Source organism: Papio anubis, chromosome 12 (assembly GCF_008728515.1).
Source record: "Papio anubis isolate 15944 chromosome 12, Panubis1.0, whole genome shotgun sequence".
NCBI classification, from domain to species: Eukaryota; Metazoa; Chordata; class Mammalia; order Primates; family Cercopithecidae; genus Papio; species Papio anubis.
In genome coordinates, this window is record NC_044987.1 from 121,617,603 (window position 1) to 121,643,878 (window position 26,276).

Genomic DNA, 26,276 nt, shown 5'->3' on the forward strand with positions numbered 1-26,276 from the left:
GGGAGAAGCTCTCGACGTCCCACCTCCCCTGGAAGGGTGCTGCTCCCAGAGACCTTTCCGCCAATGGCCCAATCTCAGTGCCCTCAGGGGAGAGGTGGGTGAAGAAAAACAGCCTGGGTCACAGAAAGAGGAGCTAGGGCTGTGAGATCCCAGAGGCACCGACGGGAAGCGCCACGGAGAACAGGAGGGCAGAACGGGGTGGAAGTGGGGGATACTGCAAATGTAGGGAGCCACTCTGGGGGAGGGCGTGGACCCGACCACCGTCCTGGCACAAGGCTGTCGGGTGCAAACCTTCAGGCCCTCCAGAGCCCTCAGCCCCGGGGCGCACGGAAACCACAGGCAGGGTGCGCGTGGAGGAACGGGGAATGTGGGGCGGGTTGGGGAAGGCGCCCCGGGAACCTGAACCTCCTACCCGGCCTCAGTCGCGACCGCTCCTTAAGCCCCGCCCCGCCCCAGGTAAGGCGCAGTCCACCCCCATTCCCAGTAGATTAACGCGCAGGTAGAGGCGCGCTCGGGACATAGGTGCGCCTCGGGACAGCTCGCCCAGCCCAGTCGCGGGGGCGAGGAGTAGGGCGGGGCCCAAATGCACCGAGCTTTGTTAGCGATGCTCCCCGCGAGCCACGCGCCGCGCGTACGCGCTTCCTCAATGGGGCCGGGCGTGGGGCCGCGCCCTGCGCGATTGGCCAAACGGGTGGCCCAGGATTGGCTGAGACCCTGGCCCCCGCCTCCTCGGCCCCAGGAGGGCGGGGCGCGGGTGTGGACTGCTCCGCGCGTGCTGCCCCGGGGGGTCTAGCGCGCCTCCCAGACAGCCGTGTTGTCGCCAGGGCCACGCCTTCCCTTCCACAGCGCGCGCTGCGCGTGCGGAGGTCTGGCAGCTCTTGGGACTTGCGGGGCTGCGCGCAGGATTAGGGTGGGGGTACGGGAAGGCTCAACTCAGGACCTGCGCACCTTGCTTTGGGGGCGCACTGAGCACCTGCCGGGAGCAGGGGGCGCACCGGGAACCCGCAGGTTTCGCCAGTTGGGCGCACTGGGGATCTGTGGACTGCGCCCGGGGGATGGGCTAGGGGGACACGCGCAGGCTGTGGGCTTTACAGAATGTGATCGCGCGAGGGGGAGGGCGAAGCGTGGCGGGAGGGCGAGGCAAGGAAGGAGGGCGTGAGAAAGGAGGTGGCGGCGGCGCGGAGGAGGGTTATCTATACATTTAAAAACGAGCCGCCTGCGCCGCGCCTGCGGAGACCGGGGAGAGTCCGGCCGCACGCGCGGGACACGAGCGTCCCACGCTCCCTGGCGCGTACGGCCCGCCACCACTAGGCCTCCTGTCCCCGGGCTCCAGACGATCTAGGACACGTGCCCTGGGGAGTCTCCTGGCGGCGCCGTGCCAGAAGCCCCCTTGGGGCGCCACCGTTTTCCCTTTCGCCTCGGGCTCTTCTGCCTGCACCTTCCTGCGGCGCGCCGGGACCCCGAGCGGGCGGGTGGATGCAGGCGCAATGGACGGCGGCGCACTGCCCAGGTCCGCGCCCCCTGCGCCCCGCGTCCCTGTCAGCTGCGCTGCCCGGCGGAGACCCACGTCCCCGGAACTGTTGCGCTGCAGCCGGCGGCGGCGACCGGCCACCGCAGAGACCGGGGGCAGCGCAGCGGCCGTAGCGCGGCGCAATGAGCGCGAGCGCAACCGCGTGAAGCTGGTGAACTTGGGCTTCCAGGCGCTGCGGCAGCACGTGCCGCACGGCGGCGCCAGCAAGAAGCTGAGCAAGGTGGAGACGCTGCGCTCGGCCGTGGAGTACATCCGCGCGCTGCAGCGCCTGCTGGCCGAGCACGACGCCGTGCGCAACGCACTGGCGGGAGGGCTGCGGCCGCCGGCTGTGCGGCCGTCTGCGCCCCGCGGGCAGCCTGGGACCACCGCGGTCGCCGCCTCGCCCTCCCGCGCTTCTTCGTCCCCGGGCCGCGGGGGCAGCTCGGAGCCCGGCTCCCCGCGTTCCGCCTACTCGTCGGACGACAGCGGCTGCGAGGGCGCGCTGAGTCCCGCGGAGCGCGAGCTGCTCGACTTCTCCAGCTGGTTAGGGGGCTACTGAGCGCCCTCGACCTATGAGGTAACAGCCGGGCGGCAGTGAGGAGGGAGGGTCGGGGGCCGGGGTGGAGGGACGGGGTGGGGTGTGGGGGGCAGGCCCGGCGGGTCGCGCCCCCAGGAGCCGGCGGAGCCGAGCGCCAGGCCCGAGCTATGGCTTCGATTTCGCTCACTGTTCATTTCCCCCAAACTTTTTCAAGCCTGTGCAAGACCGGCGTTTGTTTGTCCGGGATTGCAAAACTTCCCCTCGCGGCTCAGCCGCCGACGAGGGAGGGGTAGACGAGGGGAGGGGAGCGGCCGTCGGGCCGTTGAGGTCTCGAGTGCTGGCGGATCCTGGGGCAGATTGGGGTGCTGGAGGCGGGGTGACTTTGCATTGCAAATCGCGCTCCCGGGCCGGGGCGGCAGAAATGAGTCGGCGGGCGCGGAGCCCTGACTCACCGCGCTTCCGAGCGCCCGCCCCGCCCCCGCCCTGTCTCAGACCGAGTCGCGGCACCCACGGACTCAAGACTCCAAAACCAACCGAGCAAACGAAACTGCCGACTTCGCTTGGGGGAGGTGGGGGCAGGGCCGGCCCGGGCGGTGTCTGCCCCGGGCCAGCGCCCGCGTTGACGCGCGTTCGGTTCCCCACCTTCCCCCTGCAGCTTCAGCCCCGGAAGCCGAGCGAACGGCCGGCGCGCTCATCGTCGGGGAGCCCGCCAGGTGGACCGGTCCGCGCTCCGCCCCCAGCGAGCCGGGGACCCCGCCCCCGCGCCACCACCGTCGACCCCGCCTCGACCGTCCGGCCCAGCCTGACCAATGCCCGGTGGAAACGGGCCTCGAGCTGGCCCTGTGAGGGCTGGCGGCTTCCTCCGATGCCGCCCCTCCCCACACTTCTCGACTGCAGTGGGGCGGGGGGCACCAACACTTGCAGATTTTTGCGGAGGGGAGAGGATTTTCTAAGGGCACAGAGAATCTATTTTCTACACATTAACTTGAGCTGCTGGAGGGACACTGCTGGCAAACTGAGACCTATTTTTGTACAAAGAACCCTTGACTTGGGGCACAATAAAGATGACCTGGACCCCCGCCCCTACTATCTGGAGTTTTCCATGCAGGCCAAAATCTGGACACGAGTGGTCCCTGAGGGGCGGGGTCCCTGGCGTGAGGCTCCCATGACAGCTAGGGAGAAGCCTGTGTGGGGCACACCTCTTTAAGGGAGCGTGAACTTTATAAATAAATTAGTTCTGTTTACCAGTGGCTCCTGTCACCTACACTTCCCAGGTGACGGCCAGACTTCTGTGTCACTACTCCCTGAACCCTGCTGCCTCCTCAGGGTGGGTCTGGGTGAGATCTGGAGTCCAGCCAGGCCGTTGATAGCGGAGCCATCGGGACACCTTGTGAGGCTGGGGGCGTCCTCCAGGAGGTGGTGGGCTGGTGGATTGTCCAGGCAGGGCTACTTGCTGGCTTGGAAGCGGCAGGCTGGAGGCTGCTGACCCATCCCGAGGGCTGGGTAAGTGCTGGGTGTGGGGCTAGGCTGAGGTGGTCTGACCAGAGAGCTCCTGCTGTGGGGCTGAGGGCATGGGCTCCCGCGCAGGCCACCACGCTCAGATCTCCACTGCTGTGGCAGCTGGGCAGCCCAGGGCAAGTGGCTTAACTTGAAAATGGGACTGACCAGACCCACCTCAGGGGCCTCTGGGAGGAGTTAGTGAGAGGTGTCTGGAGGCTGTCCTCTCGCTGGCTTTGGGTTTTGCCCACACGGGGGAGGCCCCGCAGGCCTCTGCTCACCTGAATCCTGAGAGCGGCTCTTGAAAGGAACAAGGAAGGCTTGGAAGCTTTGCGCCAGGCTCCCCCCAGTCAGAGAGCTGGCACCAGGATATCACACGGCTCTACCTTTCACTCAGGGCCTAGGAGGCTTTGAAGTCTCTCTGTGCCCAAAGCTCCCTTTTAGTGCCCTGGTGGGGGAGGGGTTGTGGGGCTCCCCTGGTTGCCCTAGGGCGCAGAGGCACCCCTTCCTTCAGAAAGGAGTGGTTGGGACAGAGCCATGGGAGCCCTGCAAGGTGGGAGCAGCTGGTGTTGTCCCAGAGTGGGTGGCTCCCGAATAACCATGGCCACACAGGCTGCCGGGGTGCATGGGTCTCAAACGTCAGGCTGGCCAGGTCCCCTGTTACCAGAGGAGCTCAGGGCTCCTCTTTCACCAGCTACAGCCTCAGTCCGGGTGGGGGCTCCTCAGCCAGCAGCCAAGGTCAAAGCTGAGTCTGTAGCTGGGGTCAGGGGTCACCTGGTCTGATGAGGACCAGGCTCAGCTGGGGTCAGTAGACCAGCTGTGGCTTGGGGCTGCAGGGCTCAGGGAACTGGCCTTGGCCAAGGGACAGGAGGGGGTACATTGCCATGGCCACCCATGGAGGGCCCTCCCACAGCATTCTCCCAGAATCCACCCCCGGGTCGGTGGCCTCCCTAAGTCACAGGACCTGAGCTGTCCCCAGGGCTCCACACCTTGACCTCAAGGAAAGGTCCACAGCTGCCAGAACCACAGGGGGCTGTTGGGCAGGTGAAGCGGGTAGGTGGGAAACCATGGAAGGCCAAGGCAGAGGAAAGGACTGCCACCCACTGGCACGAAGTGGACAAAACTCTGCAAAGGGTAAGTGGTGCTGCCATTTTTGTTTTCCCATTTTCCCATTTTCCATTTTATTGAAAATTTCAAACATACGCAAAAGCACTGAGGCCTTTGTTGAGCAGTCTCTGTGCCAGGACTTAGGATGCATCCGTGTGCCACACAAGCCTGTGCTCATGGAGCCTGGGTCCTAGTGGTGGACACAGGATCCAACCATTGTACAGTCTGGCTGGTGGAGGACGCACTGGGCCCCAGGTGGGCCCTGGGAAGCCTCCAGCACCAGTTTCAAGGCCCTTACTGCCCCATCCATCCCCCACCCCATCCCTGCATTACTTTGGAGCAAATCCCAGACTTGGGGCCCTTTCACCTGTACTGTTTCATGTGTGCCTCTAAAGGAAACCCCAAAAACATCACCCCTTCAAAGGAACCACCGTTCTTTCATATCATCAGGGACCCAGCCAAGGGCACAGTCCTCACGGGGTCTCGTGGTTTTGTACAGTTGGCTTTATGGAATCGGGATGCACCGCAGGTCCACACATCAAGTTTGCTTAATAGGTCTCTTAAGCATCTTGTAAGCAATTTTCCCCCAGTGTCTGCATTGAAGAAGCGGAGATGTTTGTTCCGCTGAGCCCTGGTGTGCCTGGTATTGATGGCACCGTTCTGGCGGTTGCTATTGGGAACCTGTCCCTGTATTTCCTGTAGGACAGGGTATGGGGTGCCAGAAGCGGACCTTTGATCAAGTTTGGGATCACCTGCAAAAGGGGTTGACACCAGGCCCACCTAAAGAGTGTGGCAGAGATACCAAGACAGATCCGTTCCAGGGAAACAAGGGACTCCCTTTCTGAGTTTGCCTCGAGAACTACCCAGCAAGCTTGTGGAATCTTCCATAGACCTCCCAGCAATCTAGGTCCAGGCTATCCCCTCGCCTTCGCTGGGGCAGAGCGCATAGTGGCTTCCCCCACCCCGGTTGCCAGCTCCTTCCTGTGCATTTCCTTTCACACAGGCATTTCCCCGAATGCAGTTCTTTTCCAGTTCATCCCACTTGGCACATGCTGCTCAGAGGATGTAGTGCTGCTAGACTGCATCTCGCCAGGAGACAGGACTTGTAGCAACCATGCAACTTGCTGTCCCAGCGGAGATATTTTTGAGAGTAGAAAGCCGTGGTTGATAACCAGGACCACAGGCAAGTCTCCTGGGCACACTGGGCTGCTGACTGCTGCATTAGGAAGACCCCACCCCACACGGCCACTCACCCAGTGCCCACGAGAGATGAAGTGCCTGACGTCATAGACAAGCTTGTCCAACTCACCTTCTTTTGCTGTCGTTTTGTTTTAGGCTCTCAGCAGCCTAAAGCTATGGTTTTAGTTTCTGTCTCTAATGATAAGTAGAAAAGAGGGATGAGGAATGGACCTTGCTGGCTCAACCAGAAACAGAAACTAAGAATCCATGGTTGTTTTCTCTCCCTTGGACACCATACTGCTTGGAAATGATGAGAATTAAGATTTAAACTCTGGACTCTTTCACTTCCACATCCTTGCAATTTTCACACCTTCCAGGAAGTGAGGCTGAGCCTGGTGGCTCCTTTGGGAACAGGACATCCTTAGCAGTTCAGCATTTGAGATCAGTGAGCCTGGATAGAGCCTCACCTGGCCCAGGTGCCAGCCTGTCCTGGGCTCTGATGTGGGGGCAGCAGGGCTCTGCCAGGAGCTCATGGTCCAGGCCTAGTCCCCACCTGGAAGTTAGAAACTGATTCCAGGGAGAAGGCGATTGTGATGTGATGTTAAAGATGCTAAAATATAAAGCTTTTTTTCTTTCTTCTATGGTCAACCTCTTGACTTACTATTTTATACTTACTTCTTATTTTATACTCACAATTTAATGCCATTCTGAGTAAGAAAGATTAGGAATTTAAATGGCTAGCATGAATTTAGTCATCCATCTTTATATTATGTGATGCCAGTTTTAAATGCAAGCATAAGAGCATTTAACTTCTATACGGAATCGCTGGAATGACAAAATGTGTGTTCTGTCCTGGCACAGGCATCTGTATTTCATTGCCACTAGAACAGTGGAAATTGCACAAAAGTGAAATCAATTGTCTTGATTTCACTCCTTGATGCAGGCTGGTTCCACCAGCACCCTCCACCTCCTGCTCGCTGATGATCGAGGAAGGAAGGAAGGGACAAGTTCAAAGACAAAAGGCATGGTGGGTAGATCCATCAGCAAGAGAGCTCGGCGAACACAGAGAAGTCGCATAAGTAAGAAAGGACATGACAGGTTCCCTGCACCTTGTCCTGCACGTTCGTTAGAACACCACTTACTTACTTCTGCGTCCTTAGCAAGTTTGGATTTAAATGGAAAACGTGGCTGCTCGGTGGCCATCAGTGCTCCCGGCTTGCTTTTGCATAGGTGTGACACGCTGCCTTGCACTGCCGTGGGTTCCTGGCACCTTTTCTGTGTGGCCTAGTGTCTGTGGGCATCGTGGATGCACTACTTGAGTGGGGGAACGAGTGAAAGTGGACGTACATTTGGCACCTTGTGCATGCTTTCCTTTGCTTATGTTAGTGTTGCTGTATGCCATTGGCCTGCACCTGCAAAACAGGTTAGAAGATAAAAGTAGTCAGAATTCCAAAGGCCAAGCGAGGTGGCTCACACCTGTCATCCCAGTGTTTAAACCCACAGTACAGAGCTTGAATCCTCCAGCTGAGGCTGGAGGATTGCTTGAGCCCAGGAGTTCAAGACCAGCCTGGGCAACACTGGGAGACCCCATCTCTAATAAAAAAAAAAGCAAAATAAAAAGTGGAAAAGGAACTTTAAGATGGCAGTAGCAGAGCATTAAACCAAGGTTGGGGCCTTGTTCATGGCGGGGCTTGCGTGTCCTACGCTGGTGAAACCTGCTCTGGTGCTCTCCCTCAGAGCCGGGGCAGGGGTGCCATGTAGAGAAGCCCCTCCACATCACCTAATCTCCGCCCCACCCCAAGACAAGCGGAATAGTCAGACGGCGATCCCCCAAATGAAAGCAAGCGTGTCCCACTCAATGCGGAAAGGGGTGGAGCAGGGAGACTCGCTGTGAGCAGGGTCCCTGGTGTCCATGCACCTTCGCTCCTCCCAAAGTGGCCTTCAAAGACCTTCAGTCATCCCCGAGACCTCAGCAGCACAGCTGTGCCCAGAAGTGATTAGCCAGCTGGAGTGAGCCTTGGACAGAGCTAGACAGGGCAAGGTGGACGGGGCTGGAGGGGGCCTGCCCCTCAACCCCATGTCCTCAGCTGTAGCACGCGCAGTCCAGAGGGCTTGCAGGGGAGACCCAAACTCTGCTGACCCTTTTCCCAGCAGTGAGGGCACTGGAGGAGAGGTGGTTCCTTTGGGGCCACACCTTCAGTCTTTGTTCCCATAAAAATGGGGAGTGGGGCCAGGTGGGCCCAGAGGCCTGCCCAATGCCGTCCTGAGCTGTGGGCTGTGAGCTGGCCTTGAGCTCTTCGGGGGTCTCAGGGGTGGCCCAGGTCCACCTGGGAGTCCACAGAGGCTGGGGAGGACCCTGAAGGCTGGGACGGCAGGGCAGCAGGTGGAGGGTGGGGGCTGCCCAGCAAGAGGGGCCACTCCACCTCCCCGCCCCCTCTGAGGGGTCTCACCCCGACTTCCAGATGCAGGGAGGCTCAGTGGTCTGCCTGAGGCCCACAGGTATCCAGAGGTGCAAGGTTTAAACCCACAGTACAGAGCTTAAGCCCCTCACACCGATGCCTCCCTTGGGTCTGCCTGGAGGGGGGCACCATTCTTGCTGCTTTTCCACTGAAATGGAGGGTCTTGTCTGCAAGCCAGTGAGACAGAAGCCAGCAATCAGCCCAGGCCTCCTGACATCCCAGCCTCCCAAAAGTTGGGGAAAGCATCCTGTGCCCTGGGGCCTGGGGAGGTGCAACTGGGGCAGAGGCCTGGGGATCGTGGGAGGGGCTGCCTGAGAGCTGGGGAGGGGTTGAGAACTGAGCCCTTAGCATCCCTTGCTCTGGCCCCTCCGGAAGGAGGGAAGAGGAGTGGGCTCGAGGGCTGGCTGCAGGCAGGTGCAGGCCTCTGCCAACCTCCCAGGGCCTCCCGGTTGTGGGCTCCTGTTCCTTTCACCCCCTTCCTACCCCCTCCCCAGCTGCTGGCTGTGATTAATTGGGTGAATCAATCAACAGGAGGCCCCAGTGCCACAGAAACCTCCCCACCCACCCACTGGCCTTGCCCCCAGTGACGTCCCCCGCTGAGGATAAGACCTTGCTCCCACTTACCTATTGAAACAGGCCATTCCCAGGGGCTCCCACAGAGGTGGATTCCCAGGCCAGAGGCAGGGAGGGGCCTCCTGGCGGGGGGTCACCTGTCAGCTCCCCCAGAGCAGCTCCTGTCCAAGGCCACAGATCTGCAGAGGGAGAGAGAGATAGGTGCCTGCTCAGCTGTCCTGCCTGTTGTGATCCAGGCAGGGGCAGAGTCACAGCCTTCAGCCCCAGACCCGCTGTCCTATGAGAAGGACAGGGAGGGTTGGGGGTTCCCAACCAGGCCTGCATCCGGGTCTCGGTTCTGCCTAAGAGGTGACGCCATCAGGATAAAAAGTTCCTAGAGTTAATTAATGTCCCTGAGGATGGACTTGGAGTCCTAACAGCAGGAGAGGCCACGATGGGTTGGCCTGTGCTGCGTGCAAAAGCACCACAGACTTGGGGGCCTACACAGCAGAAATTAGTCTCTCACCATTCTGCAGTCCCCCACTCCGAAGGCCTCTCTCCTTGGCTTGTAGATGCCGCCTTCTCCCCATGTCTTCACGTGGCCATCCCTCTGTGTGTGTCTGTCTTCACCTCCTCTTAGTAAGAACATCGGTCATATGGGATTAGGGTCCCCCTGATGACCTCAGTTTAACTTAACTACCTCTTTAAAGGCTCTGGCTCCAAAAATAGCCATACGTGAGTCTGGAGGGCATAAAATTCAACCGTAAAGGGCAGGAACAGGAGGGCTTCCTAAATCTCCAGCCCTCAGGGCCCCACCCCCAACCTCTCCACAGTCACAGCCTCTTCTCGGGTCAAGCACTGCCCCTCTAGACCTGTCTTGCAGAGGGTGGAGAAGACAGGGCAGATGATGGAAAGGCCTAGGGCTCCATGTGGCCTGGGATGAGGCATCTCCTGGGACCAGGACACCCTGGGATGCCGAGAGGGTGGACCAGAGGGTCCCTGAGAAAATCTTCCGAGAGCCTACCCGCCAAGATTCCAAGCGCCTCGGTGAGCACACGGGCCCGCCCACAGGCTGCAGGGCTGTCTTGGGGAGTGGGTGGGGGGGCATATGTCATGTGACAGGGACCCCAGGACTGCCCTGATTGACCATGGAGGGGCTACAGTCCCCGGCGGGAAGCTGGGAGCTGGAGTTAGGGAAAAGTTGGCCTGGGCGCCCTGTTTTTGGGATCCACTTTCTTCTCTCTGCTTGTCCTGTTGTCCTGCCCAGGTCCACGTGGATGCCAGGTCGTGGGCCAGGGCCCACGCTGATGGCCTACAGCCCAGCCCAGGCTTGCTCTCCTGATGCCATTTGGGAGGCTCCTGGTTCCTCTGCCCACCCCCTCCTCCTGGCATTTGCCTACGAGCCTTGGGATTCTGTCCAGGCTGGCCACCACCCGCATGATAAGCATGCAAATCTCTAAACGAAATGCAATTAATACCCAAATAAGAGCCTGGAAGCAGCTTGGGCTGGGCCTGAGAGACTGGGCTGGGCTCAACCTTGGGGCCCCAAATATTTGTCTCTCATTTGAATGTCTTTTGTGGGCTGGCAGGCAGGGCCTTGAAAAGGGGCCTCAACAGCTCTCACAGGCATGCCAGGTTTCAGGAGCTCTGAGCATTTGGTGCTCACTCGACACTTGTCCCCGGTCCCGCCTGAACCACCTTGCAAGGCCTTATGGGCCCCAGAGCCTGGCTCCTCCCTGAGCACCCCTTCCAGAGTCCCCAGCCCCCACCAGGCTGGCTCTGTGCTGCCCAGACCGCCATGCAGGGTGGACAGAGCAGACAGCTTGAGACCCATTTGTCGGAAGTGGAGACTGAAGCTTGAGGCAGGATGAATTTGTGGGAGGACCCAGGGCGTTGAGGGGAAAGCTGGATGGGTCTGGGCTCCCTGTGTCCCGGGCCAGAGCCGGGCTTTGTGGGAGGGGTATAGCAGCTGGCAGGCTGGCATGGGACAGCCCCTCAGGGCCTGCGGCTTTCTCTGGTGTGGGTGTGGGTGTGCGTGTGCACTGACGTGCGTGTGCATTAGTGTGGGGCAGGCGTCCACTGCCACTCCAGCGCCACTGCATAAGTATGCACAGGTATGCAGCCCTGGGGCATCCCCCAGAGGTGACGGCCTCTCCGTCCGTGGAGGGCATGAGCCTGGCACTTCTGCAGTCAATTGTCCTCTGTATAGGTGGCTCCCTGCATCACCCCGGCCGGAATCCCATCGTGGGGCCCATCTGGCACTCGTGTGTGCTTCGGTCCCTGTCGACCTCCAGCGTGCTTCGGTCCCTGTCGACCTCCAGCGACTGTGGAACCGTCCCCGTCACAGCCCCTGCTGTGGCATCGGGCCAGGGGCTGCTTTCCTGGCCCCGCTTCTGTTCATCCTGGAGTGAGTGCTGTGCCCATTTTACAGGCATGGAAACTGAGACTCCAGGGCTGCTGGATGAGCTTCCAAAGCCACGGGCTGGTGGGGGGCAGAGCAGGATTCCCAAGCAGGGAAAGCTCTTCTCCGTGTGGGACGCACGGGCAGCTCTGCCTGGGGAGCAGGGTCTGAGGGCTGGGATGCTCTTCTCCTGGCAGCCACCCCCTCAGCCCTGACAGACGTCTCTAGTAGGCCTGTGTCTAGTCGGCCTGAGCCTTTAGGGCTGAGCTAGGAAAACCTACAGAGGCTCCAGATGGGGGCAGGGACTTCCTGCAGCCTGGTAGGGTAAGGTGGGGTCGACTGAGCTGCCCAGGGCCGCCTGCCAGGTCTCCCGACATCCCTCTGCATCTTTAGGGGAAGGGAGTCCCGCTTCACACTGCCTTCGCCCCCTCGGCCAGGGCTGCCTTTGTGCCAACACAAGTTCACACTGACCTCCCTGGAGCCCCTCCCTCATGAGAGAGAGGCACTCGTCTTCCTCCAGGAAGCCTTCCGAGATACCCCTCCCCCCAGACCTCAGGCAGCAACCTGGGGGAAGACGCATGGGCAGAGAGGATAGGTTCAGTCTGCCCCCTCACTCCTCAGCCCTCCATGTCCTCTCTGCTCCAATTTCTGCTGGGCTCCCCACCCCGCCCACTCCCCGGAGGTGTGAGAAGCACCAAGAGAGCAGCAGGTGGCTGTTGGAGGCTGGCAGAGGGATTCCAGAGGAGAGGACCATGGGTTTTAGGGTCAGGGCTCAGACTGAACACCTGGGTCTTCTGGGGGCAGCAGGATTCTCTGCTCTCAGAAGGGGCAGTCCTTTAGGGACTTATGTCTTGGCCATGGCCCCAGGGCTGGCCAGACCCACACAGAGCTGGGACCTGCAGATGGGAGGGTCCTGCAGGGTGAGGGAAGGACTGGCCGGGACCGGCTGTGGCAAACACAGGCACGGGTTGCAGGCTTGCAGCAAGGGACCTGACCCGGCAGATCTCCCATCCCACTGCCTGGGGCGGGGGTGACCCCAGCCCGTCCTGCCTCTCTGAAGCACAGGCTGCATTTCCTGACTGCCTTCATGGCCAAAAAGAAGAGGTGGGATTGAGAGGGGTCAGCAGAGGTTATGCAGCCTGGAGGTGAGGGTTGGCTGGGGGAACGAGACTTCATACTTGGCCTTGGGAGCACTGGGCCAGGACGCCCTATCACAGAGGCTCCCAGGCGCATGTCCTATGGCAGAGGCTCCAAGGCTCTCTACGGAGGGGACTGTCTGGGTGGGCACATGCCCCCATGAGGGTGCAACCTCATTAGCTCCCAGTGACCACGACATAAGGGCCAAGCTGGGCTCCTCTGGAAGCCTGTGGACCACCGGTGCCCAGCCTGGAGTCCCCTTTCCTCCTGGGCCTTCCAAGGCACCCTGAAGAATCCGGTCCAGGGCAATGGTTGAACAGCTCCGTCCGTCATCTTTCCACTGGGGCACAGGCACCTCAAATGCAGGAATCTGGAGTGCATGCTGACAAGTGTGCACGGGTGACACTCCCAGAACCTCCACCCGAACCCCCACGCAGAATGTTTCCTGCAGCAGCAGCAGGCACCCCGAGACCCGCTCCAGCTGACATCCCCTCCCTCCCTCAGCCTTTGCCCCTCCTGACATCTGTCGCCGTAGGTAGGGTTTGTCCCTGAGCTGCAGGTGAACGTCACCGCACAGCGTGGACCCCCGTCTCTGCATCTGTGAGTCGTCCATGCTCCTCTTTGCTGTGGTCACACGGACGGCCACGGTGCCCGTAGCAGGATTCATCTGTCGTGCTCCCATCGATGGGCCCGGGGCAGCTCCAGGGTTTGGCCGCCATTAAGGTATTCTTGGGGCTTTCTTGTGTCTGGTCTTGGTGGACGTAAGCTCTCTGGTCTGCCCTGAGTTTGTGCGCAGGAGGGGACAGGCTGGGCCTGACCATTACCCGTGTTTGCATCCAGGGTGGCCACTGAGGGCCCCGTGGGCAGGCTTTGTCCTGCGGTTAATGAGCTGTGGTCAGCAGGGCACGCTGGGCAGGTGGGGGCCCCCAATCCTTATCCCTTAGTCCTTGCTGCGGTGCACCCTATGCCGTTGGCTTCTCCCTGTGCCCTCTGAGCAGGCATTCTCATCCTTGTGGTGGGACAAGGACAGGCATCAGGAAGGGCCGTTTCTGCTCACCCACTTGACACCCCTTTTGGAGTGAGGCAGGGTAGTGAGAAGGATGCTTGTGACAAGGATCCCGCACATCCTGCACTGGTACCCCTGAACTTCAAATATGAGTTGGAGATAAAAAATAAAATAAAACAGACGGAGGCCAGGTCATTCTCTGAGGTCGCAGGGCAAGTAAATGGCTGTGGGGATTCACAGGCCGTCTGAGTGCTCTGCACACCCAGCCCGTGGAGCTGGCCTGGATCGGGCTTGGGATAAGGACAGGGACCTGAGGACCCTTCCCGACCGCCACAGTCACCCCCTCCCAGGCTGCCTCAGTCCTCCATTCCTGCCTGTGCAGAAGTCAGGGAGGAGGGTGGGTGGAGGGTCTCTGGGACCCCATCCTGTCAGATGCCTGGGATTCCGGGACTGTCTGAAGCCCCCATAGACGTGGGAGGTGACCTGTGTCGGGGCTGCAGAACTCAGCCAAACACCCCTGCTGGGCGGGCAGGGAGGCATTCCGGAGTGGGAGGGGGCATCCCGGGGAGGGAGGAGAACCTTCAGGAGGGCAGCATGCCCAGGGTGGCACGTGCTGCGGGCTGGGCAGAGAGCAGCGACCCTGCCACTGTTGCCTGAGGCGGGTCTCCTGACGTGGGCCTCGGGGTGCCCTGGAGGAGGCAGGTGGCAGCAGGGTCAAGGCTGTGGGGAGGGTGTGGGGGAACCCTGGGCTCCAGTGATGAAAAATCCCGGGAGTGGGCCCAGCGAAACCTGGGCCAGCAGAACCACAGCGGGTGGGGCGGGGTTCTCCGGCAGGGGCAGTCGTTGAGGGCAGGCCGCTCTGCCAGCGCCCGGCCCCCACCCCCACCCTCTGACTTCCCCTCCCTGTCTCAGCCGCTCTAGCCCCAGGGCAACTGGGCAGTGCTGGCTCAGGTCGAACCTGTTCTGGGCAGGGCCAGCGCTGCTGCTGCTGCCGCTGGGGCTGGATTCCAGCTTCTGTTTCTGCTCCACTTCACCTGAGCTCTTGAAACCACCCTTGCACCAGCCTCAGCCTCACTGCCCTCTGCTCCCAGAGCCCCAGGGACTCTGCTTAGGCCTGAGCCCTCCCTCCCTACTGCACATAAGCATGCACACACGCACAGACACAGTAACACACTGGGACACATACGGACACAGGCACATATACACGTGTAGACCCACAGACACAGAGCACATAGACAGACACACAGACACAGAGCACGTACACAGACAGACACACAGACACAGAGCACGTACACAGACAGACACACGACACAGAGCACATACACAGACAGACACACAGACAGAGCACGTACACAGACAGACACACAGACACAGAGCACGTAAATAGACAGACACACAGACACAGAGCACGTACACAGACAGACACACAGACACAGACAGACACACAGACACAGAGCATATACACAGACAGACACACAGAGCACGTACACAGACACACAGACACAGACCACATACACAGACACACAGACACAGACAGACACACAGACACAGAGCACATACACAGACAGACACACACACACAGACCACATACACAGACAGACACATAGACACAGAGCACGTACACAGACACACAGACATAGACGTAGACATATGCACACATAGACACACACACACATGCAAATACAGCACATATATTCATAGAGACACATGCATGGACACGCACACACACACACACACGCAGAAACGCACATGCCCCTGGAGCAGGTTGAGACTCGCCGTCTCAGGCAGCACTGGTGCAGGCCCAGGCCACCCTGGCTGAGTGAGGAAGTCCAGCACCAGGAGGCTGTTCTGCCATCTCTGCCCACGTCTTCTTTGCCCCCCATCACCCACAGGTCCCCCAAGCACACACAGGGGCTGTGCCATAGTACACTCTGCAGCAAGGCATGAGGCCCACTTGCTCCCCATCCTCGCTGGCACTAGGTCGTGTCCTGTGTGTTTTTGCTGTTTTGCTTCATTTTACCCTTCGCAGCAGGAGCATACAGGAGCACACAGGAGCATGCAGGAGCACACGGGAATACACAGGAGCACGCAGGAGTACACAGGAGCATGCAGGAGTACACAGGAGCACGCAGGAGCACACAGGAGTAGGCAGGAGCACACAGGAGCATGCAGAAGCACACAGGAATACACAGGAGCACGCAGGAGCACACAGGAATACATAGGAGCACGCAGGAGCACACAGGAGCACACAGGAATACACAGGAGCACGCAGGAATACACAGGAGCACGCGGGAGCACGCAGGAATACACATGAGCACACAGGAGCAAGCAGGAGCATGCGGGAGCACGCGGGAGCACGCAGGAATACACAGGAGCACACAGGAGCATGCAGGAGTACACAGGTCTCTCATGGTTTACATTTCCCTGAAACTAACCCTGTGACACATCTTTTGGGGCTTCTTTGCCATCTGCCTCCCTTCTTTGGTGACATGTCTGTCAAGTCCATTGCTGATTTTTAAAATTGGGCTGTTTGTTTTCTTATTGTTGAGTTTTCGAGTTCTTTAAAATTGGGCTGTTTGTTTTCTTATTGTTGAGTTTTCGAGTTCTTTGTGTATTCTGAATACAAATTCTGCATCTGATAATGTGATTGCAAATATTTTCTCCCAGCCTGTGGTTTGTCTTTTCAATGTCTTAACATGGCCATTTACAGAAGAAAAGTTTTACGTTTAACAAAGTCCCGTGTATTAACTTTTTTTTTCCTGATATGAGTTATGCTTCCATGTCACAGCTGAGAACTTTCCCAGAGATTCTCAATTCAGGCCTGTTTTGCCTCCAAAGGACATTGGCAGTGTCTGGGGACATTGTTAGTTGTCACAACTGGAGAATGCCCCTGCTAAACTTCCCCTGGTGCACAGACTAGCCCCCACACAGGAGTTACGTCCCCAAATGGCAACAGTACCAAGGTTGAAGACCCTGCCTATCCTCAGGGCACAAAGATTTTCTCTGTTTTCTTCTAGAAGTGTTATAGGTGTATATTTTGCATTCAGGTCTGTGATTCATTTAGAGTTAATTTTTGTGTAAGGTGTGAGATATGTGTGCCAAGGTTCATTTTTTGCATATGGACATCCAATAGATCCAGTTCCATTTGTTGAAGAGACTGCCCTTTCTCTATTGATTTGCCTTTGCATCTTTGCCAAAATTCACTTGACTATATTTTTATGGGTCCACTTCTGGGCTCGCTATTCAATCCCACTGAACTGAGTCTACGCCTTCACCAATACCTCAATGTCTTGATTGTTATAGCTTTATAGCCAAATCAGGTAGTAAACAGTAAATATATAGTAACATATCAGTGAAATCAGACTGTGATCAGACAATGATTTTCCTAAATTATTTTGACTATCCTAGAGCACTTTAATTTCCGTATGAGTTTTTTAATCAACTTGTCAACATCTACAAAACATTCTGCTGGGAAAATTATTGGGATATATGAATATTTAGATCAATTTGGGGAGAATTAACATCTTAACAATATTGACTCATCTAATCCATGAACATAGTATATTTTTCTGTTTGTTTAGGTCAGAATACCTTTTTTGTTACATCTGTGCCCAAGATTTTCATTTGAGGAGCACTATTGTAAGTGGATCTATTTTGAAAATGTAAAATTCTAATTGCTTGTTGCTAGCAAACAGAAATATTAATACAACTCACTTTTGTATATTGACTTTATACTGAGATCTTGCTCAATTCTCCTGTTCATTTGAGGAGTTTTCTCTAGCTGTTTGGGGAATTTTCTATACAACATTCATGTCATTGTGAATTGAATTAGTTTTATTTCTGCCTTTCAAATTTGTATACCATTTCTTTCTTTCTCTTACCTTAATATCTTGGCTAGGCCTTCCTGTAAAATATGGAATAGAAGTGTAGGAGGGGATATCATACTTCCTTTACAATCTTAGGGGTAAACTACTCAGCCTTTCACCATTTAGTATGTTAGCTTTTTTTTTTTTTTTTTTTTTTTTTGTATTTCAGCTTTGCCTTTTATTAGGTTCAGTTCTCTTACATTCCTAGTTTGTTGATAGTTTTTTTTTTTTAAATCATGAATGAATGTTGCATTCTATTTTTATTTTATCATTTTTTGCTTTCTGTATTTTCAACCCTTATTGGTAGGTGCCTACACATTGAGGATTGTTTTCTCAGAAAATGGAACTCCTTTCTTGTTATGTGCGGTCTCACTTATCCCGTGTAATCGTCCTTGTTCTGAAGCCTACTTTGTCTGAGATGAATGTGGCTGCTGTAGCTTTATTTTGACATGTTCCTATGTTACATATGTTCCATCCTTTTACTTTAACCTTATTTATGCCTTTATATTTAAAGTGGGTTTCATATAGATAGCGTATAGTTGGGTCTTCTGTTTATTCAAATTGATAATCTGTTTGCATTGATGTGTTGAGATTGTTTAATATAATTATTTATTTATATATGTGGAGTATTTTTGTTTTTTTAGAGATGGGATCTCATTCTGTTGTCCAGGCTGGAGTGCGATGCTATGATCATAGCTCATTACAGCCTCTGAACTCCTGGGCTTAAGCAGTCCTCCCACCTTGGCCTTCTAAAATGTTGGGATTACATGCCTGAGCCACTGCTTCTGGCCATATGCTTGGATTTAATTTACCATCTTGCTAGCTCTTTTCTATTTATTCCATCTGTTGTCCCCCCACTCCCTTTTCTGCCTTCTTTTGGATTAACTGAGTACTTGTTTTTATTCCATTTTATTTCCACTGTTGGCGTATCATTTATATCTTATTTTTTAAATTAATAGTTGTCTTAGTTTTCATAATATACATCTTTAAATAATCAGTGTCTACCAAATGATATTACCTTGCTCTATGTGTTATACAATAAATTTACAACTGCATATTCTCAATTCCTTCCTCCCACCATTTGTGCTATTATTGTCATACATTCTGTCTTACATTATACTATAGACATATAATATATGACCACGATTTTTTTCTTTAGTCAGGTCTCTTTTAGAGCAATTAAAAATAAGAAGGAAAGAATTCTATTTGTACTTTCATTTACTCCATTTCTAGTGCACTTTGCCTCTTTGTGTAGATCCAAGTCTCTGTCGGGTGTCGTGTTTTTTGCCTGAAGAACTTCCTTTTCCTTTAACATTTCTTATGGTGAAGGTCTTTCAGTAACAAATTCTGCAGTTTTTGTTTGTCTGAGAAAGACTTTATTTCTCCTTTTTTAAAAAAGATATTTGTACTGGATATAGAATTCTGGATCAACAGTTTTGCTGTTGTTTTTCTTTCATCCCTGGCTAACTTTGTTTCTGACAAGAAGTTTAGAAGTCTGCTACCATATTTCTGCTTTTCCTGTGTCTGTATGGAATGTACCTGTATTCTCTGATTGCTTTCAAGATTTTCGCTTTTGTCTTGGGTTTTCAGCAGTTTAAATGTGATAAACCTTCAGTGTCTAAAAACTGGTACTTATCGGCCAGGCACAGTGGCTCACAACTGTAATCCCAGCTCTCTGGGAGGCTGAGGTGGGTGGATTACCTGAGGTCAGGAGTTCCAGACCAGCCTGGCCAACATGGTGAAACTCCGTCTCTAATCCGGGCCTGGTAGCAGACACCTGTAATCCCAGCTACTTGGGAGGCTGAGGCAGGAGAATCACTTGGACCCAGGAGGCGGAGTTTACAGTGAGCCGAGATCACGCCATTGCACTCCAGCCTGGGCGACAAGCGAGACTCCATCTCAATAAATAAATAAATAATAAATAGATAACACACTATCAAGACAAAGCAAGCAAAATAATGAGACCAAAAGGCTGGTTTCAGTGGCTCACATCTGGAATCCCAGCACTTTGGGAGACTGAGGTGAGAGGATCGCTTGAGCCCAAGAGTTTGAGACCAGCCTGGGCAACAAAGGGAGACCTGCTTCAAAAAAAAAATAAAAATAAAAAAAATCAACTGTGCATGGTGGTGCACGCCTGTGATTCCAGCTACTTGGGAGGCCGAAGCAGGAGAATCGCTAGAGCCCAGGAGGTCAAGGCTACAGCGAGCTATGATTGTGCCTCTGCACTCCAGCTAATTTTTGTATTTTTAGTAGAGTTGGGGTTTCACCATATTGGCCAGGATGGTCTCAAGCTCTTGAACTCGTGATCCACCCACCTTGGCCTCCCAAAGTGCTGGGATTACAGGCATGAGCCACAGACCCTGGCCTATTTATTTTTTTAATAGGCCTCATCAATTTGTTGAAATTCAGGCATCATGTGGAGGACAGTAGAGACTGAAATAATTAGTTTTGTGCTTTTGGAAACGGGCATGCCCTTCATTTTTTTTTTTCTTTTTTTGAGATGCAGTCTCACTCTGTCACCCAGGCTGGAGTGCAGTGGCGCGATCTCAGCTTACCACAACTTCCATCTTCTGGGTTCAAGCGATTGTCCTGCCTCAGCCTCCCGAGCAACTGGGATTACAGGCATGCGCCACCACCCCCAGCTAATTTGTGTGTGTGTGTGTGTGTGTGTGTGTGTATATATATAATTATACTTTAAGTTCTAGGGTACATGTGCACAACATGCAGGTTTGTTACATATGTACACACGTGGCATGCCCTGCTTTTTGCTATTCCTTTACTGCGGGGCTTGGGACTAATCTCATCCGGAGTTGAGCTGGGTTTGAGTTTTGTGTTGTCACGGTTATCCCTGGAGCACCTCAGTCATCAAATCTCTCTAGCACTACTTTGTGTTTACCACAGAGAGGGTTTTCCCAGTGTCCAACTGGCCTTCGTCTGTAAGCTTACCTTGGAGAGGGCGTCCACACTCTGCAGCCTCTCCCACTCCAAGGTCACTTGTTACATGCTGCTTGTCAGCAGGAGCTGGAGGTAGGGGACTGTTCGGTTTTTTCTGATTAACCCTATGTCCTTGGGTCTTGTGGGTGAAGGCTTCTTGGGACTCCTGCCTTACACTCAGCTGTAGCTCTGGGCCCAGAATGTAGCTTATCCCTCCCCAGGGCACAGGGCTTTTAGGATTCCCCCAGTTTCAGTGGTTTCTACTAGTGCCCTAAGTGTGACAGTGTTTTTTGCCTTTCCTCCAGCAATCTAAGGGTTTTGTTCGTTTCAGGAGAATAACCTATGTAGGTTTTGTACTTTCAGGAGAGTGGCCGTTGTTCCCCTCTGCCGGGCCTACACCACAAAGAGGGCATCCAGTGAAATCCATGGGGACCGGCCAGTGGGTGTGGATTTCCCTTCCCTCCACAGCCCCCGGGGTTTTTATGCTCTCCCGTTACCCCACACTGACCTTTGCCAACTCATTAAACACTTCGGCTGTGTTCTTCGTGCTGGTGTCCTGCCTCGTCTGTCTCGGCGACAGCCTGCATCCCGTCTCCTCCTGCAGGCGCCCGCCTTCCCTTTATTTTGTGTGAGTTGGTTGCCCTGTGACCTCAGCTCTCAGGCAGTTTTGAGAAAAGTTGTGACTTTTCAGGTTGCTTGGTGCCTTTGGTTGCTGTTGCAGTTTAAGGATGGGAGCCCGGCTCTTTCCAGCTCTCTGCGTCCTAAGTAGAAGCTGGGAGTCACCTCTGACCTTCACTTTCCCCAGAGTTTTGCAAGCACCTTCACATTGGGTTCCTGCTAGGTCCTCCTGGGTGGACAGCGGGTGTCTTTAGTTCCTGTGCAAGTGGGACAGATGGGGACCCAAGGGAGGGGACTAACCCAGCCGCTGCATGAGACTGTGGTGGAGATGGTCCAAGGCCCTTTCTCAACTTGGTGGTGCTGGTGCTGGCTGGTGTTTCAGGCGTGTTTTGAACAGCTCCTTGGCCTAGCAGTCTCTTGGGGTCACCTCTTAGGCCTGTCCCTGCGAGCTTCTGATACTACCTGGGCCACAGCACTCCAGACCCACACCTGGAAATGGAGGGTGACTGGGAGGTTGACTTTGACGTATGAGGCCTTTCTGGCAGTCTGGGAGTCCATTGGGCTGGTGTGGAGGGTGGGAGGTGGTCAGGTTTCTGATTCTCTTGGGGGCCCCTTGTTTCACTGATGGGCTCAGGGTCTGTCTGCAGGTGAAGGAACATGATGTGTTGTCCGACCAGGGCAGCCTGGAGCCCTCGGCCTCCTCCCTCTAGTGGGCTCTCTGCATTTTGCAGGGGATCATAATGGGGTGGGGCTCTGGGGGTTGGGAGCCCGGGGAGGAGAAAGGGAGGCAGCTCAGGGCATCACTGAGTCATGGCTTGCTGAGCTTGAATGGAGGTGGGTCTGTTTTAATTTCATCCCTGTCCCCCAGTCCCTGCCGTGGAGGTCCAGCAGGGACCCGCTGAAGGACCTGCAGCCAGTCCCGCCCTCACCAGCCCCACCCACTCCCACACAAAGAACACCAAGAGCTTAGCAAGCCCAGCCTGCCTGTTTGCCCACCCCAGGACTGGGGGCTGTGCCGGGGCCATGTCCTGGTCTCCTTTTCCAGCCTGGTGGGAGGATGGTGCCAGGGTCCAAGGTGAACCACACAGCTGTCATCACACCAGGGTCTATGCCCACCAGAGCCTACCCCCTCATGCTCTCGAAGCTCAAGCACTGGCATCTTAGGGCACACTCCCTAGAAACAGAGCCCGGGCTGGAATTCTTGTACAGGAGACACAGATAAGCCAGGAAGCGGGGCTTCAGCACGGTCTCCCAGGACTGGAAGCAAGAGGCTGCCTTCTGTTCCTTCTTGTCAGTCATTTGCTGTGTGTCCCCCGCAGGGCACACACCTCCCGGATGTGGGGCTTCCCTTTAGCTAAACAGCTCTTCATTGAGCCATTAGTTGTCAACACTCAACAGCTGGGGGATAGGCACACAGTCCAGATAAAAGGAGTTGGGGAGGACACCAGTAGCACCCATGACCGACCACGCCTTACCCCACCCCCACACCCCGCACAGCCCACCTGTGTAGAAGGTTTGCTTCCTCCAGGAGAGCTTCTCCAGGATCAAGTTGGCCCCAACACCTGGGGAAATTGATGCTAATAGGCTGAGTGGGATGAACACCGGTGCCCACTCCTGCCATTGCCATTGTCATTGCCTGGGGCCCTGACTGATACCCACCATCCCTTCCTCCTCCATCCATGCCAGATGGCCGGGACCTCGAGCAGCCCGTGGCTGCCATGGCCTTATCATGCTCACCCTGTGGCGCTTGCTACTTGCGGGAAGATCTGTGCATGGCAGCACCAAGAGATGCCCCTGGTGGGTCACCTGCCCGCCCCCATTGATGATACCTTCTCATGATGCTCCCAGCCAGTTACCCCTGCCAGTATGGGAACTTCCTTCTCTCTGCCAGATTGTTGATACCAGGAGCCCGAAGTGACCAGGTGGAAGCTGTGTCTTAACAGTGTCTTCTGGTGGAAGCGCCCCGCTCTGGGAACGGCCCTGTCAAGCAACAGAGCCTAAAACTGCTGGAAATAGAACCACAGATTTGGTCCACTTCTTTCCCTATGAGTGCATGACCAGGTCCTGCACTCAAAGCTCACCCCCCTGGGAGGGTTTCCCCAATGCCACCATCATCACCACCTGAGTGGGCTGCGGTGCAAGAACAGTCCTTTGGGGGCTCACTAACGTTTCTAGCTAGCCCACCAATGAGTGACGCTCAGGTCCCTTCCTTCTCCATTGGCCGGTCAGAGGGAGCTCTGCAGGAGGCCACAGGTGTGGACTGAAAAAGAGGTGTCAGTGCAACACTGGTAGATGACGTGGGGGTTCTGATCCCCGGATTACGTAGCTTTCTTTTGCCCTCTGCTTGTTCCCAGTCCCAGGTTCTATCTTTTCCCATTTTGCTGGATGCTACTGGGCTGGCCTGATCTGATTTGGTGGGTCTAACAGATCCTAGCTCAAGATGGGCATCTCTGACCACATGGTCACTTTGGTCCATGACCAGAAATTCTTTTTCTAGAGGGTCCCGCAGGAGGGCAGGAATCTCTTTCTGAATGATATCGTTCTCTGCGGGGCCTTCCTCCAGAGCCCGGGGAGTCTGGGCCATGACTCTTATTTGAAGCTCTCCAGGGGCTCTGTGTGTGGTGTCTTTCTCCATTGCAGATACCACTTGTACCATGGGATTTGCCAGATTTTATGGCAATAACTTCATGGTAATGGTAATAAGATCATGATGTAGCAGGCTCCTAAACCTTCGTGGAATTTATCTCCCAGCCTGGCTCGTGTGCCTTACTTGGGGCATCCAGAGCACTTGCCCCTGCTTGCTCGTCAGATCCAGTTAACATACTGTCATCAATATAGTGAACGAACTCGATCATCTGTGGAATGTCCAGAGGGCCTTTTCCCTTTGGACTACACTGTGACAAAGAGCAGGAGAATTAACCTATCCCTGGGGCAAAACTGTGACTGTATACTGTTGTCCCTCCCGTGTGAATGCAAATTGCTTCTCACACTCCCTCCTGATGAGACGGAAGAGAACTCATTCACACAGTGGATAGCTACTGATACCAGGTACTGGGGCGGTGTTAATTTAATCTTAGAATAAGTAAATCTAATCTAGTGCAAGATTAAACGAAGATACCACATCTGGCCTGGCAGCCCATTTGGTGTCGCTACTTGGTTGAGTCTGAGGTCTGCAATCATCTATCCTGATTCAGCCAGTCTGCAGAGAGGCCAGAGAGGGGAAATCAGGAGAGAGAGGATGGTGGTTACTACCTAGGCCTTCTTTAACTCTTGCTGGGGTCCTGATTGAATCCATAGATGAATTTGTCACAAACTACATCCTGATAATAATTCTGAGTCTTTCAATCCAGGACTCAGTATATTTCTTAATTTATTTGGGTGTGACTTGTTTTTCTCAGGCATGTTTTCAGTTTTCAGTACACCAGACTTGCACATGTTTTTTCAGATTTCTCTCTATTTCGCATTTTTACCCTATTAAAATTTCAATTTCTGATTGTTCTTTGTGTGTTGCATGTAGATTCTGTTTGACCATCTACCTAGACAATCATTTCTGTATAAATTAGGACAGTTTTTCTTTCTTCTTCCATTCCAATCTGGATGCATTTGTTTCTTTTTCTTTCCTTATTACACTGGGTAGAGCAGATATCTTCACCTTGTTTCTCATCTCAGGAAGAAAGCTTTCAATCGTTTACCATTAAATATGTTAGCTGTAAGTTTTTCATAGATACTCCTTATGAGGTTGAAGAAATTCCCGTTTATTCCTAATTTGCTGAGAGTTTTTTTTTTTTATCAGGAAAGGATATTGGATATTGTTTGTTAGATAATTTTTCTTAGCATTGTGGTGGTTAATTTTACTTATCAAATTGGATAGACTATGGTGCCCAGATGTTTGGTCAAATATTATTCTGGATGCTTCAGCTAAGGTAATTTTTGGATGAGATTAATGTTAAATTGGTGAACTCTGAGTAGGGCAGATTAAACTCCACAATGTGCAGGGTCCTTGTCTTAGTTCATTTTGTGTTGCTATAAAGAAATACCTGAGACTGGATATCTATACAGAAAAAAGATCTGTTTGGCTCATGATTCTGATGGCTGTAAAGTTCAAGATTGGGCATCTGCATCATGGTTAGGGAGAAAGCAAGAGTGAGCAAGGAAGGGGAGATGCCAGGCTCTTTTTAATAACCAGCTCTCTTGGAAACTAGTAAAGAACTGACTCATCACTGAGGGAGGACATTGATCTATTCAGGAGGGATCTGGCCCCATCACCCAAACACCTCCCATTAGGCCTCACCTCTAACATCGGGGATCAAACTTCAGTATGAAGTTTGGAGGGGACAAACATCTAAACCAGGGGTGTCCAATCTTTTGGCTTTTGTGGGCCACACTGGGAAAAGAAGAATTGTCTTGGACTACACATAAAATATACTAACACAAATGATAGCTGATGAGATAAAAAAAAAATTGCAAAAAAGTCTAATGTTTTAAGAAAGTTTACTAATTTGTGTTAGGCTGCACTAAAAGCAGTCCTGCTACATGTGGCCCATGCGCCACAGGTTGGACAAGCTTGAACCATAGTCCTCATCTAAGCAGTTGAAGAAGGCCTTAACAAAACGAAGACTGACTTTCTCTAAGCCAGAAGGAATTCTGCCAGCTGACTGCTTTTGGATTTGGGCTCTAGTTTTTTCCTGGGGCTCCAGTCTGCCACTTACCCTGCCGATTTTGGACTTTCTCTCTTTCTCTGTGTGTGTGTGTGTCTCTCTCTCTCTACACACACATACACACACACACACACACCTCCTATTGGTTCTGTGGACTTTCTCTTTCTGTGTCTCTCTTTACACACACACACACACACACACACACACACACATCCTATCGGCTCTGTTTCTCTGGAGAACCCTAACCAGTACACATATGTATATTGATAATAATATGCTTTTCCTTTTCTAGTTTCATTAATATGAAAATTTATATTGATTGATTTTTGAGTGTTAAATCAACCTTGTATTCTGAAACCACACTTGAGCATGAGGTATTATCCTTTTCATATATTTTCAGGCTTGATTTGATAAAATTTTGTTTAGAATTCTTGCATCTATTTTTTATGACAGGTTTTAGCCTTAGTTTTCTCTTCTTGTAATGTCTTTGTCTACTTTTCGTATCAGGGTAATCATGCTGGTCTCATAGAAATGGTGAGGGACTATTCCCTCCTCTTTAATTTTTAGAAAGAATGTTTCCAGAATTGGTATCATTTTTCTTTAAATGTTTGGTAAAATTTACCAGTGAAGCTGTGATGTTTTCTTTGTGAATAGAATTTTTACTACCAATTTAATTTGTGTTTGTGAGTGTATTTAGGTTGTCTATTTTTTCTTGTATGAGTGTTGGCAATTTCAGTCTTTCATTGAATTTGTTCATTTCATTTAAGATGTGAAATTTATCAGAATAAAGTTATTTGTAATAGCCCCTATTATC

At 53.8% G+C, this 26,276-nt stretch overlaps 1 protein-coding gene and 1 pseudogene across 1 annotated transcript; both read left to right on the forward strand.

Moving 5' to 3' along the window:
- The first annotated feature begins 220 nt into the window (after nt 1–220).
- LOC108581862 lies at nt 221–1,338 on the forward strand (annotated as a pseudogene).
- Nucleotides 812–3,292, forward strand: ASCL2 (achaete-scute family bHLH transcription factor 2). Its single transcript, XM_003909382.5, has 2 exons — nt 812–2,087; nt 2,704–3,292. The coding sequence occupies exon 1, from the start codon at nt 1,488–1,490 to the stop codon at nt 2,067–2,069; it is 582 nt and encodes a 193-aa protein (XP_003909431.1). The 5' UTR covers nt 812–1,487; the 3' UTR covers nt 2,070–2,087; nt 2,704–3,292.
- Nucleotides 3,293–26,276: the final 22,984 nt, after the last annotated feature.